The sequence below is a fragment of the Dipodomys ordii genome, unplaced genomic scaffold (assembly GCF_000151885.1).
Source record: "Dipodomys ordii isolate 6190 unplaced genomic scaffold, Dord_2.0 Scaffold7, whole genome shotgun sequence".
NCBI classification, from domain to species: Eukaryota; Metazoa; Chordata; class Mammalia; order Rodentia; family Heteromyidae; genus Dipodomys; species Dipodomys ordii.
The window spans coordinates 16,752,485-16,771,765 of record NW_012267223.1 but is presented as its reverse complement, the minus strand read 5'-3'; the positions used below and the strand labels follow the sequence as shown (position 1 = coordinate 16,771,765).

The following is a 19,281-nucleotide window of genomic DNA, read 5'->3' as shown; positions in this document are numbered from 1 at the left end:
GAATGCAAAGGATCAAGATAAGCAAACTTTTTTAAAGGTTTCAGAAAATAAAGTGATTAATAATGAATTCAGTTCTTACAACATCAAATATATATATATATATATATATATATATATATATATGGCTTGATTTAGACTGAGCTCCAAATAAGCTCTTATTTAAACAAATGCAAGAAAGAGAACATATCTTATTCAATAATTTTATGCAATAAATGTCATTTTATAGAGATGTTGAAAAACAGATGGGTTAATGCAAAATTTCTGGGAATGAGCCACACATTTTAGTAAAATGCATATTAGATTAAGGAAACAGCTAGAAGTGGTGAATACACACTTGTAATCCTGTACTCAGAAGGTAGAAGCAGAAGAATTCAGAGTTCCTGGCCACCTGGTCTGTATAAAGAAGTAAAAAGAGACTATCTAAAACAATAAATCAGAAGAAATAAATGAAGTAAAATGAAATAGAATTTTTCTGCCTTTGAGTTTTTTGTTCAGTGTTTCATGACTAATTTCTCCTCTGCTACAACACTAAAGAATATTAGCAATTATGTTAGGGATTATTACTAATAGTGATTATCACACATTAGTAAAATTTCTTGTGTATGTGTGTGTTGCCAGTACAATTTCTTTACATAACATGCCAGCAATTATTGTTTTCTCATGTCCAGAGAAATAATTTTCACAGTGACTAATATCTTTTCCACATTTTTACAGTATGTTTAGAATTAGGGCCATTATGAAAAAAGGAGAATTTTTATCAACTGTCAATCCCTAGGTAGTGTTTGTATTCTGAATCACAATACACTAATACAAAATGTTTTTGGTTTTCATTTTTTTAAAGAGCCGCCCAGTTTGCTAATTTGCAGCTGATTTTCTTGATAAGCAAATGGATAAAAAAAAACTGTGTTGTCAATCAAAAAAAAAAAGAACTTCGGGGAAGGGAGGGAGGGAGGGGATGGTAGGGGGAAAACAATGGAGGGGCTAACAATGTTCAAGAGGAAGTGTACTCATTACCTCACTCATGTAACTGTAACCTTCTGTATAGTATCTTTACAATAAAAAAACAAAAACAAAAACAAGGTCTTGAGTACTGTCAAAAGTGAACTTATAGAACCCTTGAGACATAAGCAACATCTCTGTTCCATATTTGCTTCTGAAAATCACGTTCAGGTTGATTCATCATTTTTATTTGAAAAATAAGCAGAAAATCGAGTAACAACTGGAAAAAAATGAGGGAACTAAGGAAGCTCAGAAAAGCTACTAATTTGCACATATGTATTTAAACGCAAATGTGTTGCGTCTTTAAGAGGTACAGAGATATTTTTTTTTATGCTCTAGGGTGCTAGAAAGCCTCTCCACACTTGTCTAAACATGTACGCGCAGCTTTAAGTGAGTGTTTGGGACACTCACACACTCCTCTCACCCCATATGTTCCCCTAAACATCCAGCACATTCCCAGTTACCTGTTTGTACTTCTGAGGCAGACTCCAGCCAAAAGCTTGCACTCTACCATCTTCCTTCTGAACATGCGCCTTCACCTGCCGATACTGTTCTCTCTTCTGCTCCCTGCGTGAGGCTAAACTAGCTTCAGTTCTAAAAGGAAAACACATTTCTTTTTTTGATTAAATGAATAGAAAAGTTATTTCCCTTCTCTTGATAAAGTAGCGCAGAAAAAACAAAATGTAAATAAACAAAAATTACTTGACTCCAAACTTTCTTGTTCAGACTATAAAAGCTTAGTATTATACCAAACCTGGAGTTTTCAAGTTTATGTAGTGAAGCAGCAGTCTAATATGTTATTTCTTTAAAAAATGATGGGTATCTTATTTATTTTTTTGGTACTAGTACTGGGTATGAACATGAGATTTACTGGGCAGATAACTATACTGCTTGAGCCATGGCTCCAACTCAGCCTGTTATATTAAACTGAAATGTCAGCCATCAAATTTCTATCAGGTTTCATATATAGGCCATATAAAAGGAAAAAAAATTCTGAAATGATTTTGACACTAATAACTTATTTCAGAAGACAAAAGTACAAATAACTTAGTAAGCTTCAGAACTATAGAGTAAATATTAAAAATTCTGAAAGTAATTTCTTTTTTTTTTGGGGTCCGGTCGTGGGCCTGAACTCTGGGCCTGGGCCCTGTCCCTCAGCTCATCAGCTCAAGGCTAGCGCTCTACCACTTGAGCCACAATGCCACTTCTGGCTTTTTTTTTCTGCTTATGTGGTGCTGAGGAATCAAACCCAGGGCCTCATGCATGCAAGACAAGCGCTCTACCACGGAGCCACCTTCCCAGCCCCTGAAAGTAATTTCTTTTGGCCATTTAAATTTTTATGAAGTATGTATCTGAAGATCTCAAGTGTTTTCTCTTGAGTACTGATCAAGCTTTATAAATTAGTGCCACCTTAAAATTTTTTTATGGAGTAACTTGTATAGACCACAGTTATCAAATCTAGACATTTTATAGATACTATACAATATAAACCTAGTAACACCTGAGTCATTAAATCTATCTATATCTATCTCTATATACTTTGTTTTTTTTGGGGGGGGGAGCGGTATTGGTCCAGGGGTTTGAACTCAGGGCTTGGGCTCTGTCCCTGAGCTTCTTTGCTCAAAGCTAGTGTTCTAACACCTGAGTCACAGCTCCACTTCCAGCTTTCTAGTAGTTAATTGGAGATCAGTCCTGTGAACTTTCTTGCCTAGGCTGGTTTTGAACTGTGATCCTCAGAACTCAGCCTCTTGGGTAGCTAATATCACAGGTTTGAGACATGGGCGCCTGTTTATATATATATATATATATATATTTTTTTTTTGGTCTGTTGTGGGGCTTGAACTCTGGGCCTGGATGCTGTCCCTCAGCTCTTCAGCACAAGGCAAGTGCTCTAACACTTGAGCTACAGCGTCACTTCCAGTTTTATTGGAGATAAGAGTCTCATGGTCTTTCCTGCCTGGGCTGGCTTTGAACCATGATCCTCAGATCTCAGCCTCCTGAGTAGCTAGGATGACAGACGTGAGCCACCGGTGCCCAGCTACCCTCATTTTTATTCACCAACTTTTAGAGGTTAGTCTGTATATGTATCTTTTGTTTTGTTTTGATGTGGTACTGAGGAATTGAACCCAGGGCTTTATGCATGTTAAGCAAGTACTCTAACCTCTAAGCCACATTACAAGCCCCATGTATATACCTTATGTGTAACAGATTAAAGGAGACAACTAAATCTTTTTGACAACAAAGGAAATGTACATCATTTTCAATAAAGGCTTATTAAGAATAATACCTTTAGCATTTCTATTAACATTGATCAATATCATCATATGTACAAAATCAAGCACTCAAAAAATTTCTTCTTGGCTGAGAAGGTGGCTCAGTGGTAGAGTGCTTGCCTTCTATGCATGAGGCCCTGGGTTTGATTCCTCAGCACCACATAAGCAGAAAAAGCCGAAAGTGGTGCTGTGGCTCAGTGGTACAGTGTTAGCCTTGAGCTGAAGAGCCAAGGGACAGTGCCCAGGTCCAGAGTTCAGGCCCCATGACCAACCAAAAAAAAAAAAAATCCTTCTTGCTGGGTGCCAGTGGCCCAAGTCTGTAATCCTAATCAGGAGGCTGGGATCTGAGGATTGTGGTTCAAAGCTAGCCTGGGCAGGAAAGTCCGTGAGACTCTTATCTCCAATGAACCACCAGAAAACCAGAAGTGGTGCTGTGGCTCAAATGATAGAGTGCTAGCCTTGAGCACAGAGAAGCTCAAGGACAGTGAGTTCAAGTTCCAGGACTGGCATAAAAAATAAAGAACTGTGTAGAATGAACTTGTGACTTTAAATGAGCATCATTATTCCACAATACTGTGAAATTTGGGAAATTATGTAATCACTTAATCACAATTAAAAAAAAAAAGAACCTTGGGGAAGGTAGGGAGGGAAGGGATAGTAGGGGGAAAACAATGGAGGGGGTAACAATGCTCAATAGGAAGTGTACTCATTACCTTGCTCATGTAACTGTAACCCTCTGTATAGTATCTTTACAATAAAAAATTAAAAAAAAAATAAAGAACTGTGAAGTGGGGACTAGGAATGTGGCTTAGTGGTCAAGTGCTTGCCTAGTATGCATGAAGCCCTAGAATCAATTCCTCAGTACCACATAAACAAAAAGCCGGAAGTGGCTCTATGGCTCAAGTGCTGGAGTGCTAGCCTTGAGCCAAAGAAGCTCAGGAACTGTACCCAGACTCTGAGTTCAAGCTCCAGGACTGGCAAAAAAAAGAACTTTGAAATAGAATTTTCACGAAAAAGTATTGGCTGCAAATCATTTACTTAAAGGTAGCTATGTTTCTTTATAGATGAATCTAATTCCTTAAAAGAGATCTGATAAGGAGCAAGAAAATTCTAGTCTGTTAATTTACTTGGGGCAAGACCATTAGCCTGGAAAATACTTACTCTTCACTAAGGAAATCAAAGGCTTTGGACTTATCCCCAGGGAGCTGAGATAAAGTGCTGCTTCTTTTCTTGACAGAAGGAGTGACATGAGAGGTGGGTGCATTGTACTTCAGATTAACAGGAGGTTCAGGCTTCTTTGTTGTATTACTAGAAGAGCTGAAAAGTCTGCTGAAACTTAAAAGAAAAGAAATATGTGTGCTTAGCACATCCACATGAACAATTCATGATTATCCACAAATTTGTATGCTCAAGGAAACTTCAGAACTGAGGATGTAGTTTAGCGGTAAAGCACTTATCTAGCATGTGCAAGACCCTGGGTTTGGTCCGAAGCAATGCAGGGGGGAAATCCAAAGTGCTTTTACAAGGCAATGGGTTAGAAATTGGCGAAGACAGGTTTTTATTTTTTATTTTTGTAGCCATACACTGAAGCCTTAGCAGTAACTCACAACCAAACTCAGACTTGGAAAAAGAGAAACTACTGGGTTTATGCCAAATGCCTTTCCTTTATTAGCAATTTCCATAATGAAAGGGAGAAGTTCTTGGGCCAGGGAACTTCTATTGAATAAACAAAATAAACCTTAGCTAGCTCCTACTTGGAGCAATAAAAGCAGTTGTTAAGCAGTAATATTATGGCCACGTGATTTGAACAGAAGCTTTTAGTGTGTCAGTTCTAAAGAGAAGCTATTAGAAGGAAGTATTACAACACACATTACCAAGTTAACATAGATCTTATGTATTTTCTGATTAAGCTCATTTATATAACAACTTTCATGTCCAGTTTAAAAAATTTTACGATTCACCCCAAAATGCTAAGTTTTAACCATAGTTACATCTCACACAAACATAATCAAGGTTAATATCCTCATACTAATCAAATTCTACAAACATTAAATTTCTCATCCTCACTTTGCGAAGTTCCTTCAAACAGTAGTAACTCAGTAATGAGGAGCTAGGTAACTGTCAACTTTATAAAGAATTTCTCATTAGGGTTTACTTAGTCTAGCAAAGGATTCCACCAAATGCATAACCAGCATGATGCAGCTTACAAGAATATATTTTTGGTCCTCAAGAACAGCCTTACCCAGTTGGTACACTATATTCAAAAAGAAGAAGTTCAGTTTAGCTATTTTCTCCCAATTGAAAAAAATAAATTGATTATGATCTTGTCTCAAAGTGCTGTCTGATACCCTTAATGTACTTACAACTGCCAGATGCTTGACCTTTTTTTTTCTTGCATGGCTGGATTTTCTCTTGATGCTCTATATTACAAAACAAAAAGAAAAATACTACCAGTTAGATGTTTCAGCTCACTTAACTGAAGAACAAAAGATTCAAGAAGTTTGTAGGATACATAGAGGAGAGTCAATGATTACATTCAGCATGGAAATTGTTTGACTACCATGAGTCTGCTAAAGTGATAAAAAGAGCATATCTTTTTCATCACACTGATTTTTCTTTTCTTTTTTTTTTTTTTGTTGGTCATGAGGCTTGAACACTGGGCCTGGGTGCTGTCCTTCAGAATTCAGCTCAAGGTAAGCACTCTATCGCTTGAGCCACAGGGCCACTTCCAGTTTTCTGGTGGTTAAAATTGGAGATAAGAGTCTCACAGACTTTCCTGTCCAGGCTGGCTTTGAATTGCAATCCTCAGATTTCAGCCTCCTGAATAGCTACGATTACAGGCATGAGCCACTGGTGCCTGGCTCTTTCTTTCTTTCTTTCCTTCCTCCCTCCCTCCCTCCCTCCCTCCCTCTCTCTCTCTCTCTTTCTTTCTTTCTTTCTTTCGTGATCGTCTGGAAGCTTACTCAGAGCCTGAGCATTGTCCCTGAACTTTTTTGCTCACGACTATAGCACTATACAACCTAGCCACAGCTCCATGTCTGGCTTTTTGATGGTTAATTGGAAACAAGAGTCTCATGGACTTTCCTGCCAAGGCTTGTTTCAAACTCAGATCTCAGCCTTTTGAGTAGCTAGGATTACAGGCATGAGCCACTTGGTTCCCTGCTTAATCACAGTTTTAAAGAAGCAAACTCTCAGGATTGCAGTTTAAGGCCAGCCTAGACAAACAAATCTGGAAGACTCTTATCTCCAATAACCAGCAAAAATCTGGGAGAGGATCTGTAGCTCAGGTGGTAGAGCACCAGTCATGAGCACAAAAGCCAAGCAAAAGCATGAGGCCCTGAGGCCCAAGAATGGGACCAAAACAAAAACCTGCCTTAAAAATCCCTGTTTACATATAAAGGCATAAAAATTTCTATCATCTGTACTCTTAGCTTTTATGAAATAGCTTATAACTCAGGGTCTTGTGTTTGTTAGGCAAGTGCTCTAACATTTAAGCCATGTATGTAAGTCCTACTATTGTAATGAGTATTTTTCGTAGGAATAAAACTTTTCCATTGCCACAAACTGACTTAGAAACAAGAAAAGAAGAAACTAAAAGGACAAGTAATTCAAAAAAACCTCAACATTCCAAATTGATTTAGTAACACAGGAAGGATTCTGCTATCCCTACAGAGTTCCCCCCACTCCTGCCCCTTTTTATACCATTTTAAGGACTAATTAAAGCATCTTTTTTTTTTTTTTTTGTCAGTTGTGGAGCTTGAACTCTGGGCTTAGAGGGGTAGGCCACTGGTGCCTGGCTAATTAAGGCATCTTTTAGTTCAATGAACAGTTCAAACTAAGCTTCCATTTTCTTTTAGTTTCTGACTGGACTGCTTGGCTTCTAGTATTAAAAACAGAAAGAAGCCAGGTGGCTCATCCCTATAATCCTAGCTACTCAGGAGGCTGAGATCCAAGGATCACAATTCAAAGCCAGCCCGGGCAGGAAAGTCCATGAGACTCTTATCTTCAATTAACCACATATACAAAACTGGAAGTAGTACTGTGGCTCAAGTGGTAGAGTCCTAGCTTTGGGCAAAAAGGAGTTCAGGGACAATACCCAGGAGTTCAAGCCTCATGACTAGCAAAAAAACAAAAACAAAACAAAAAAACAGCAAGAAAAATATAGTCTGGCTACATGCTCTGTTTTTAAAACATTTATTATTTACTCGACATATTTATTAAATTCTACAGTAAAGAACATCCTTTATGGAAGTGGTGCTCAAGTGGTAGAGCACTTGCCTTGAGCTGAAGAGCTCAGGAACAGTGCCTAGGCCCAGAGCTCAAGCCCCATGACAGTTGGGGGTGGGGGGGGGCATAGTTTACTAAAGGTTAGTTTTCTTGTCCAACAAATGAAGATTAGAATACTAATCTCCTCCAGAGCTGTTGAAAATAAAATGAAAGCAAGTTGCAAAATATATACTTCACCCTAGGATGACAGTGATTAGTAAAAAACTGTTAAAAGCTGGGCACTGGTGGCACATCCCTGCTACTCAGGAGGCTGAGATCTGAGGATCATGGTTTTAAGCTACCCTATGCAGGGAAGTCCATGACATTCTTATCTCCAATTAACCACCAGAAAACCATAAGTGGCGCTGTGGTTCAAGTGGTAGAGTGCTAGCCTTGAGCTGAAGAGCTCAGGGACAGTGGCCAGGTCCAGAGTTCAAGCTCCACAACTGACCAAAGTAAATACATAAATAAAAAATAAGCTATATTGGAAATGAAGTTGACAACTTTGGATGAACTTTGGATGGAGTAGGGGGAGAGTGAGGTGGGGGAGGGAAGGGATAGTGAGAGAACAACAAGGGATGGGTAACAATACTCAACAAGCAATGTTCTCATTGCCTTACTCATGTAACTGTAACCTCTCTGTACAGCATCTTTACAATAAAACAAAATTAAAAAAATAAAAAGTTGTTAAGTAAATGTTAATCATGAGGAAGTAAAAGTTTATAAACTTGAAAAGGATATATCTATGTATACTGTTACTAGTAAATCTGATGACAATCCAAACTAAAAAATATGAGTGAGCCTGGCACTGGTGGCTCATGCCTGTAATCCTAGCTACTTAGGAAGCTGAGATCTGAGGATCATGGTTCAAAGCCAGTCCAGATCAAGAAAGTCTGTGAGACTCTTATCTCCAATAAACCACTAAGAAAACCGGAAGTGGCCCTGTGGCTCAAGTGACAGAGGGCTAGCCTTGAGCTGAAGAGCTGAGGGATAGCGCCTAGGGCTACAGTTCAAGCCTCTTGACTGATGGAAAAAAAATAAAATTAAAAAATATATATGTGTGTGAGTGTGTGTGTGTGTGTGTGAACTAGTTAGTTGGCAACTTATTTGCAAACTTTATGTGAGCACCTTCTGAATTAAAGGAATATGTTGCTGAGCAAATGACCATTAGATGGCAGCACCAAGTGAGACTGAAAATCTAATGAAAGACAAGTATCCCCTATTCTCTCTTACATGTAGTTTGCATGTAGTATAGCTATTACTAGAGTCTGGTAGGTGGGGAAGGTGGATATAAAAGTTGATTCGATCAGTACACACTACATTCCATGTGTTGACACAACATACTGAATTTCACTAATGTGTATAATTAATACATATTAAAAAAAGACAATTAGCGAGGGAAGGGGTGACATTGTCCAAAAAGAAACGTACTTTTTACCTGACTTTGTAACTGTAATTCCTTTGTATATCTCCCTTATAATAACAATAAAAAAATTTAAATACAATTCAGTAGATGTCAATGAAAGGTATATTTTTTATGAATAGGAGAGAAAAAAATCAAGCAAATATAATTCATAGGAAGATAGTAAGTAAAAATGATTTGCTTTCCTATGTTGTAGATGAAATCTTTTTCTGACAATGTGAATGTATATCCACTTCAATATTGTTTTGAAAAATTACCATCATTCCTAAGAAAAATTTCCTTTTACAGGTCATGGGAACATTTTTCAAATACTGCTCCAAAAGACACTCAGTCTCTGGGTGTCTCTAATCCTGTTCTAAGCATTACTTTAGAAAGTCTCTCCTAGAGAACAGAGAAAGTGGCTTGGACCCTCAAGGCAGGACTATCTACTTTAGAACAAAGGGACATAATCTATGAGACAATATTAACAAAACACCAGGGTACTTCTTTGTACAAACCTAATCATCTCTGTCCATCGAACAGCTTCTTGAAGCTCCATCAATCTTTCTTTATACTGGTTTCTCTCCATGAGAACACGCGCCATTTCTACTCTAGTAAATCGCTTCCTTTGGGCTGTGGGAATATCACTCTACAATACAATATGATGACAAATCAATGCAGGAGTTTATAGGTTTTTATATATTTCTTAATTTCTAATCTAATAGATGTAAAATGAACAGACAATTATTACTTATGGCTGAAAAAGGGCAGGCAGTTTAATTTCTGAATATAAACACTGATATATAAATGTATTATAAAGGAACTACAAAAAATAAGGGAAGACTTTGAACTAGAACCAAAAATTGTTATCTATACAGATTCAATGTTTTCATAAGTTTTACTTGGAAACACTGCCCTAACATTATTAAATTCATATTTATAATAATTGTCATTCACAAACTGGTATAAGTTAGTTCTAGAAAGAATTCATTTATCTCAAATTACCCAACTATATGTATACCCAGGCACCAGCACAAATGGAGAACTTATTACTTAGTTACCAAGGATCTCAACTGTAAGACTGACTTAAATGTCAGTAGATTATAGAGAACACTGCATGAGCTAGAATTATCCTTAGAACAGGATGTGAGTATGGAGGATACACAGTGCTCAGAGCACCCAAAGGGACAACTGCAAGTTAAATTCCTTCTCTTGCTTCCTTCTTATGCTTTGTTGAAAACAACATATAAATTTTTGGATCAAAGCTGAAAGGTCTGTAACAGTGAGACTAAAGCTGTGCTTAGCCCTCAGCAAGACCAGCTTTGTCCTCCAGACACAGAACTTGTCCTCTTCTCTCAATAAAACTTAACACAGGGCTGGGATGTAGCTCAGTGGCAAAGCGCTTGTCTAGCAAGTGCAACGTCCTGGGTTCGATCCCCAGTACCAAAAAAGAAAAGACAAAAAAAAAATACAGTAAAAAAAAAACTTAACACAAACAAATAATAAAGGACCTGAATTCTGCAACACAGCAATCCCACCAATAATTATGTGTTCTGAAAAAAACTCCACAAGTCTCCACATCAAGAGTCATTTACTATAATGTTCTTAACACTATTGTTGTGGCAATAAAAGATTGAAAACAACCTAAATATTCATCAACAAGAGGACAGATAAATTGTAAAATATTCATATAATGGGAATTATGAATAAACTTATACAATACTACAACATTAGGTAAATCTAGAAAACATATTGTCCAGTTAAAGAAGAAAGACTTGAGGAATAAATAATTTTTTTCCCCTTTTTAGTGCTGCTGAGGATTGAATCCAGGTCATGGAACATGCAAGTATTCTACCACAAAGCAATACCTCCAGACCCTAAAGGTGAGATAAAACAGGAAAACCATACATAATAGGTGTGTGTGTGTGTGTGTGTGTGTGTGTGTGTACACATATATAAATGTACATATTTCTTTGGTATGATAAAATTATTCTTTAAGTTATACAAATAAATAAAGGATCATAGTTTTCTTTGGATGTGAGGAAATAGTAGTTTTCATGTTTGATAACATTCTAGTTCTGAAACTGGATGGTATATTCACTCGATACCATGTGGAAGGATGAGCTATCCCATTTCTTTCAAACAGGTCTGCTGTCTTTTTTTTTTTTTTTTTGTCGGTCGTGGGACTTGAACTCTGGGCCTGGGCGCTGTCCCTCAGCTCTTCAGCTCAAGGTGAGCGCTCTACCACTTGAGCTACAGCGCCACTTCCGGTTTTCTAGTGGTTTATTAGAGATAGGAGTCTCACGGTCTTTCCTGCCCGGGCTGGCTTTGAACCGCGATCCTCAGATCTCAGCCTCCTGAGTAGCTAGGATTACAGGCGTGAGCCACCAGCGCCCGGCCATGTCTGCTGTCTTTTTTAGAACCTTATAATAGTTATCTATTCAAAATTTATTAGAAAAAATTCCCCAAAGTATCAAAACACAGTGAGGTATAAAGAAGTCCCAAATTAGAAACCTACATCATCCTCATCTTTTGCCTTCTGCCTGGCATCTTCAGCTTCTGCACGAGCTCTAGTGAACAAAACAAAACAAAACAGAAATCATGTTATTTGAATTTAAGTCATCTTTTCAAATAAGGAAAGAATAAAGAGTTTTAACTATGACTAAAGGATTATTTTACTATTGTTAGAGAGACAGTAGTTAGCCACCTTCAATTTGGAAAAAATATTATTTTATCACTCAAAACAACAACAGGCAAAGCAAGTTCCACTCTCCCTGGGCTTTGTAATGAGACCTTATCTCAAACAACAGCAAACAATAGGTCTTAAAGAAATCGAGGTGAAGGAAAAGAATGAATTCCAAACTACAGAGGGGGTAACAATGCTTGATAGGAAATGCACTCATTACTTTATTCATGTAACTGTAACCCCTCTGTACAGTATCTTTACAATAAAAATATATATTAAAAAATGAATTCTAATGTCCTTGTTATTAAAGATATGTGAGCAGGTCTAAGTTTTTTTACATCAAAGTAAAGAGGAAAAAGCCTGGTGTCAGTGGCTCACGCCTGTAATCCTGGTTATTCAGGAGGCTGAGATCTGAGGATCACGGTTCAAAGCCAGCACGGGCAGGAAAGTCTGTGAGACTCTTATCTCCAATAAACCACTCAGAAAACTGGAAGTGGAGCTCAAGTGGTAGAGCAGTCGCCTTGAGCTGAAGAGCTGAGGGACAGCGCCCAGGCCCAGAGTTCAAGCCCCATGACCGACAAAAACAAAACAGAGAGGAAAAAATTGATCTTATTTGTATAACAGGCTGGTAAATGGAGGAGGCTGCTCAGAACAGAGGCAAACAATGCAGCATGGGCACTTCACTCGGGCCTAGCAGCAATTTGCTTAAGGACTTAAATACTAGTAATCCTTTGTGGTATTCTGGAGAGTCTGATTTAAGCAACAGTTAAAACTTACTTCCTAAGCTCTTCCTCCAGTTCTTTGTTCTTTTCCTCTAGCTTCAGCTTGGCTTGCTTCACAGCCTCCAGTTCCCCCTGCAGCACATCTTTCTCACAGGTCAACTCATCCACTTTTGCTATCAAATCATTCTTCACTACATTCAAAGCATTTCTAAGAAACACATATTTCAAAAACATCATTAAAACATCTTTTAGCTATTCCTTTGTAGATTAAAATAACATACCATAATAAAGCTGAACAACTGACTACTTCAAGACATCCTACCTGAGTGTCTATAGATAAAGGCAAAATAATACAAATCAATAGTTTAGGTTTTTCATGCTTATCAAGCAAAGAATGGCTAAAACAAGACAGACCACCAATAAACAAAAGCTTAAAGAAATCTAAGATCCAGTTCTTATTATAGCTGCATTCTGGGTGAACATACAGTTGTTCTAAAGTTGTTTTGACACAGTAAGCAGAAAAGGGGAACCAGTATACTTTTCTGTTGTGTTAACTATGTCCAGATATGATGCTGGCTGAACAAACTGTGCCCAAAAATTTATAGGTATAAATTGGGAGTTCTATAGAAGTGACCTTGATATAAATCCAAACATTTGTACAGAAATATAGGAAATTTAAGGAAAACAAATAACAGACAAATCTTAGGGAAGAAAAGTGTAGAATAATCCAGAAGACTGAGAGAAAAGTATGAATATTTGCAGAGTAGGAAAAAAATGTTTCTGCAAAAAACAACACCAAATAAAAAACAGAGCAACAAAATTTAGCGATTAGGTCAATGTAGGTCCTATACCTATTCCGTAAGTGTGTGTGCACATGTGCGAGATGAAGTAAGGAGACATACAGTGCTGTGTGAAAGTAATGAAATGTCATGTGACTTGGATAGAAAGTCATTATTTTTGTTCCTTGTTAAAATTCTCATACCTTGCCTTGCAAGTGGGAGGCCTTGAGTCCAATTCCTTAACACCTCCAAATAAATAAATAAAGACTCTATACTTACTTGGTTTCTAATAGTTGTGTATTCTCTAGTATGAGATTCTCAACTTCCCGACCCATTCCTATCAAAACAAAAATAATAAAGAATTTGAAGACAAATTTATAAAATATATAAGCTATAGCCATAACTTTTATAAGTCTAAGTAATTTTATTTTGTTTATACTTCATTTGATACTTTTAAGAGTGTACAATTACAAATTATTCATCACAGAACAAAGGCAATGAATTTGTTGGCCAATTCTTTTCTGTTTTGTTTGTGTTGTTTTAAAGCAGGGTCTTGGACTGGGATCTAATTTTTAGACTTAAGTGATTCTCCTGCCTCAGCCTTTCAACAAGCTGGGTAAAGTTGTATGTTACCATAACCAGCGCTTGTTGGCCAATTTTTAAATCTGTTAGAATATATTCCTTTTCTTCCAGATAATATTTCAAAAGGACCAAGACTTTTCTTCTAACTAATAACTTGAAGGAAAAAAGAATAGCATTAATGTGGATCAGAAACTATTTCTAAATCACAACTGATATTGTTGCCTAAAAATCACGTCTTATGCTAAAGACAGATGAAACCTTACCAAAGAAATTATGGTCTTAAAGCCCATGCATCCCATGTAAAGCAAAAACAAAGAACAAGAAATGTTTTATGTAATAAACAGCATGAAAACAGATTATTAATCTATAAAGTTCTTTGTATGATAAGAAAAAAATCTGGACTCACAATGTTATGATTTAATGCATACTGATGTGCAAAAAATAGAAATAAAGATGATTTCCTTCATTTATAAGGGTGTTCTGATACACTTAAAATGTGCTCTACCAATTCTTTCTCATAATAGAATTGAATACAATTACATCTGAAACTGCAAATCAATAATTCAAAGTTTCCTACGAAGTGCTATATATGAAATAAGATTTAGCTGTCATCATACAGACTTGTGGTTAATAAGTTAATGAATAGGTATACAGATAGATAGCCTTGTAGAGCATTCAATGCAAGATCCAATGTAATAGTCTTTCAGGAGAACACAGCTATTAAATTTGTTTCTCATAAGAAACCAAAGAAGGGGGGCAGGGAAGGTGGCTCAGTGGTAAAATGCATGCCTTGCATGCATGAGGCCCTGGGTTTGATTCCTCAGAACCACATAAGCAGAAAAAACCGGAAGTGGCACTGTGGCTCAAGGGGTAGAGTGCTATCCTTGAGCTAAAGAGCTAAGGGTACTGACCCAGGCCCAGAGTTCAGGCCCCATGACCAAAAAAAAAAAAAAAAAAAGAAACCAAAGAAGTGAAATAGGAATTTATAGACTATCAAAGAAATAAAACCAAAAGCCCCTCACTCACTCAATCCAATAAGTTATTAGCCTATGTTGAAAAACATCATGGGAGAAGTAATACATAAGCTCAAGTACATAAAATGTTTCTTTGGAAAGAATTTTAACATGTCCATTTATTTTATTTTTTTGGTTGGTTGTGGGGCTTGAACTCAGTGCCTGGATGATGTCCCATGTCCCTGAGCTGTTTTGCTCAATGCTACCACTCTACCATTTGATCCACAGTGCCACTTCCAGCTTTTTCTGTATAGTTTATTGGAGATAAGTGTTTCATGGACTTTTCTGAGATCTCAGCTTCCAGAGTATTTATTACAGGTGTGAGCCACTGCTGTCTGGCTTCCTTTTACTTTTTCTAAAGTTAATATTCCAGATTTTTTTCCCTGCCAGTCCTGGGGCTTGAACTCAGGGCTGAGACTATCTCTGAGCTTCTTTTTGTTTAAGGCTAGCACTCTACCACTTGAACCATAGTGCCACTTCTGGCTTTTTCTGTATATATGGTATTGAGGAATCAAACCCAGGGCTTCATGCATGCAAGGCAAGCACTCTACTACTAAGCCACATTCCCAGCCTATATATTCCAGATTTTAAAATAAATAAAATCAATACAGTAATACTAAAAATTCAATGCTGACATTTAACTATCTATGCATTCATGACAAACTGGGAGCGAGAATAAGTTCAAATTCCAGTAGCAAAATGATTTTTGCCAACATACAGTGAAGTTTTCAAAAGCTATAGAGACAGAAGAAACAAGAATTTAGGTTACTTGAAAAAGTATATAAAAACCATGTTGTAAACTATCATTTAGATAAGCATGAAAGCTGAAAATATATGCAGAGCAAAAAAATTGAGCACACGCACATGCACACACACTGCATGTGCACACACACACACACACACACACACACACACACACACACACACGATGAGAAAGCATTAAATGAAAATAGCAGCCAGGAATACCTAGCTTAAAAAGCAGTTATATGTAAGTATTTAAAAGGATACACACCAGAATATTCCCCTGGGTAAGCAGCCCAAGAGAAAAATGAATGAGAAACTCAATTAGACTGTTTTCAGAAAGCTGTGTTCAGAACTGTGTTCAGAACTAAACTCATTTATTTTAAAATGAGAGAGGTGACAAAAAATGGAAATGGTACAGAGAAATCTTTAGCTAAATACAAGTATAAATACTACAAATAAAAAACTGAAATATGTAATGAGAAACATTATCTATAATAAAGGTTTGAAAGTTTACAATAAATTTATGGAGTCTCAATGAAGTTTTCTTAAAATCTAGTATAAACAGGATTACCTAAAATTTTTACTTAAAATATATTCTTACAAACTCATTATAGACTTAAGAAAAGTATGATGAAATGACCTTATACCTATTCAAGACTGAAAGGATAAAGTGTAATATACTTGGACATTTTACTGATTAAAAATAGGCAAAAACAAACAATCCTTCCTGGTAGTTTTTAAACTATAGCAGTTTCATTTAGATTTTAGCATCAGCTATATCCACAGAAGGGCTTCAAAAATGAATACAATCACTAAAGAGTGTATTTTTCCAAAGGTGCTTTGTTCTCTTAAAAATTCTCCTTTAAGGGGCTGGGAAGGTGGCTCAGTGGTAGAGTACTTGCCTTGCATGCATGATGCCCTGGGTTCGATTCCTCAGTACCACATAAGCAGGAAAAAAAAAACAGAAGTGGCAATATGGCTTAAGTGGTAGAGCACTAGCCTTGAGCTGAAGAGCTGAGGGACAGTGTCCAGGCCTAGAGTTCAGGCCCCATGACCGACAAAAAACAAAAACAAAAAAATTCTCCTTTAAAAGGTTTTTAAGCCTTTTAAATGGTGGCTCATATGCCTCAGGAAGCTGAGATCTGAGGTTCATGGCTCAAAACCAGCCTGGGCAAAAAAATCTGTGAGAATCTTTCCTCCATTTAACTGTGACTCAAGAGGGAGAGTGTTAGCCTTGAGCACAAAAACTCAGGGACAGTGCCCAGGCCCTGAGTTCAAGCCCCAATACCAGCACACACAAAAAAAGTTTTTTTAATCACAAAAGTGTGAGATAGATCATAATCCCATTCATCTAGTTGTCCTATATGCTAAAAACGCAAGCAAGAAAAAGTTGTGTGGGCCATATTGAACCTATAGTAAATGCAGTGAGGAAAGTACATGGCAAATTGTAAAATTCAAAGAGTGGCATGAGAATTCAAATGAGGGACAATTCAGCTTTACTTAAGGACAGAAATGGAATCCCTGGAGATGATATCATTTATACAGAGAGTAAAAACAGCTGGAGATTGGCTTTGAGAGAAGAATGGGAGGTCTAAGCTAGAGGACTGAGTGATGGGGAGGTGTTTGGTAACTCAGACACGTCGTGTTATTCTAAGAAAGTCTCAAAGGAGCCGGGCGCTGGTAGCTCACGCCTGTAATCCTAGCTACTCAGGAGGCTGAGATCTGAGGATCGCGGTTCAAAGCCAGCCTGGGCAGGAGAGACCGTGAGACTCCTATCTCCAATAAACCACCAGAAAACCGGAAGTGGCGCTGTAGCTTAAGTGGTAGAGCGCTTGCTTTGAGCTGCAGAGCTGAGGGATAGCGCCCAGGCCCAGAGTTCAAGCCCCACGACCGACAAAAAAAAAAAAAAAAAGAAAGTCTCAAAGGATAGTCAAAAAAGATGATGAAGCTGAGCACTGGTGGCTCACACCTGTAATCCTAGCTACTTAGAAGACTGAGATCTGAGGATCATTCAATGCCAGCCAGCCAGGGCAGGAGAGTCCATGAGACTCTTATCTCCAATTTACCACCAAAAAAAATGGAAGTGGCGCTGTGGCACAAGAGGTAGACTGCTAGCCTTGAGCTGAAGAGCTCAAGGACAGTGCCCAGGCCCACAATTCAAGCCCCATATCAAGCGTAGTCTACAAGTCATTGAAGAAGCATCTAGCAGGAAGTTTAGAATTAATAGTTTGGGGTTGCAGCAAGAGATCTGAGACAAAGATAAAAATTAATTTGACATAAAAACTAAGAAATATCAGGTGCTGGTGGTGGCTTACACCTGTAATCCTAGCTACTCAGGCAGCTGAGGATCTGAGGATCCCAGTTCACAAGCCAGCCAGAGCAGGAAAGGCCATGAGACAAACTACCAAAAAACTCTAGTTAACCTATTTGGTAGGGTGCTGGCACAGGACCAGTGCATGCACACACCCACTCTATCAGAACAGAGGAAGTTCATCCTATTAAGGTGAACAGTTAGAATCAGGAAAGGATGTAGGCAAGTCTGATTATCAAGGAAACCCAATACAGAAGGGTTCAAAGAAAATTGCTCTTGAGAGTCACATATAATAATTGAGAAGGAACCAATGGCTACACCAAACAAGAAGGCTGTTTCAGGCATAATGAGTACAATGGAGAATGCTAGATGGCACTGAGATGAAGACCAAGTAGAACTGGAGAAATCCTGCCAATTAAATTACCCATATCTTCTGATGTATATTGCCAATATCTAGAATAATGAAGACATCTTATCAATGTTGTAGCCATAAAAGCATAACCATGGGAGAATAATGAGTGACAGGTGATAGGCAATAAAGTTACAAGGTAACAAGACAGTACTTTATTTTTATGGGTCCAGTCGTGGGGCCTGAACTCTGGGTCTGGCGCTGTCCCTCAGCTCTTCAGTTCAAGGCTAGTGCTCTACCACTTGAGCCACAGCACCACTTCTGGCTTTTTTCTTTTAGCTTATGTGGTGCTGAGGAATTGAACCCAGGGCCTCATGTATGCAAGGCAAGCACTCTACCACTGAGCCACCTTCCTTGCCCAGTACTTTTATTTTTTAAAAAGAAAAGACCTGGATATATTTAAGTTATGGGAGGAAATTAGTAAAGATAGTGCAGTTAAAAATAAGTAATGAGAAATAAACCTTCAGAAGTTAAATATATGACCCAATATGACTTCCAGAGTCTAGAGGGTAACCATGGAACAAGTGTTTTAGAGTTAATAAAAGAAAGAGCCTCAGAAAATAAAGTCAAGGGGAAGAGGAGGATATGGGAAGGGATGGGAAGGGGAAACAAAGGATTAAAGAATTGCACTATAGTACCTATGTGTGAATCCAAGGTCAACTAAAGAATATTAGGGAACATCTTTGTTAGTTTAATTACATCCAAATGAGACATCAGTAGATCACACCTGTAATCTCTGCTACTCAGGAGGCTGAAATCTGAGGATCGAAGTTCAAAGCCAGCCTGGGCAGGAAAGTCTGTGAGACTCTTATCTCCAATTAACCACCAGAAAACTGGAAATGGTACCGTGGCTCAAGTGGTAGAGCACTTACCTTGAGCTGAAGAGCTCAGAGACAGTGCCCAGGCCCAGAGGTCAAGCCAAACGACAAAAAAAAAAAATTCTTCCTAACATTTTGCATCTATACCTAAATTTTGTCAGGGACTCATTTTCTTAAGTCATTCAAATCGCAAAAGGGGGCTGGGAAGGTGGCTCAGTGGTAGAGTGCTTGCCTTGCATGCCTGAGGCCCTGGGTTCGATTCCTCAGTCCCATATAA

The 19,281-nt window shown here is 37.9% G+C and overlaps 1 protein-coding gene across 1 annotated transcript in view; it reads right to left on the bottom strand.

Moving 5' to 3' along the window:
* Nucleotides 1-19,281, bottom strand: part of Spag9 (sperm associated antigen 9) — a 116,492-nt gene that overhangs the window by 27,374 nt on the left and 69,837 nt on the right. The window contains exons 9-15 of the mRNA XM_013036727.1: nucleotides 13,407-13,472; nucleotides 12,404-12,556; nucleotides 11,459-11,510; nucleotides 9,459-9,589; nucleotides 5,636-5,692; nucleotides 4,434-4,607; nucleotides 1,464-1,593 (exon numbers count right to left, since the gene is read on the bottom strand). Coding sequence (XP_012892181.1) covers nucleotides 1,464-1,593; nucleotides 4,434-4,607; nucleotides 5,636-5,692; nucleotides 9,459-9,589; nucleotides 11,459-11,510; nucleotides 12,404-12,556; nucleotides 13,407-13,472 — 763 coding nt within the window. The remainder of the gene's footprint in view (nucleotides 1-1,463; nucleotides 1,594-4,433; nucleotides 4,608-5,635; nucleotides 5,693-9,458; nucleotides 9,590-11,458; nucleotides 11,511-12,403; nucleotides 12,557-13,406; nucleotides 13,473-19,281) is intronic.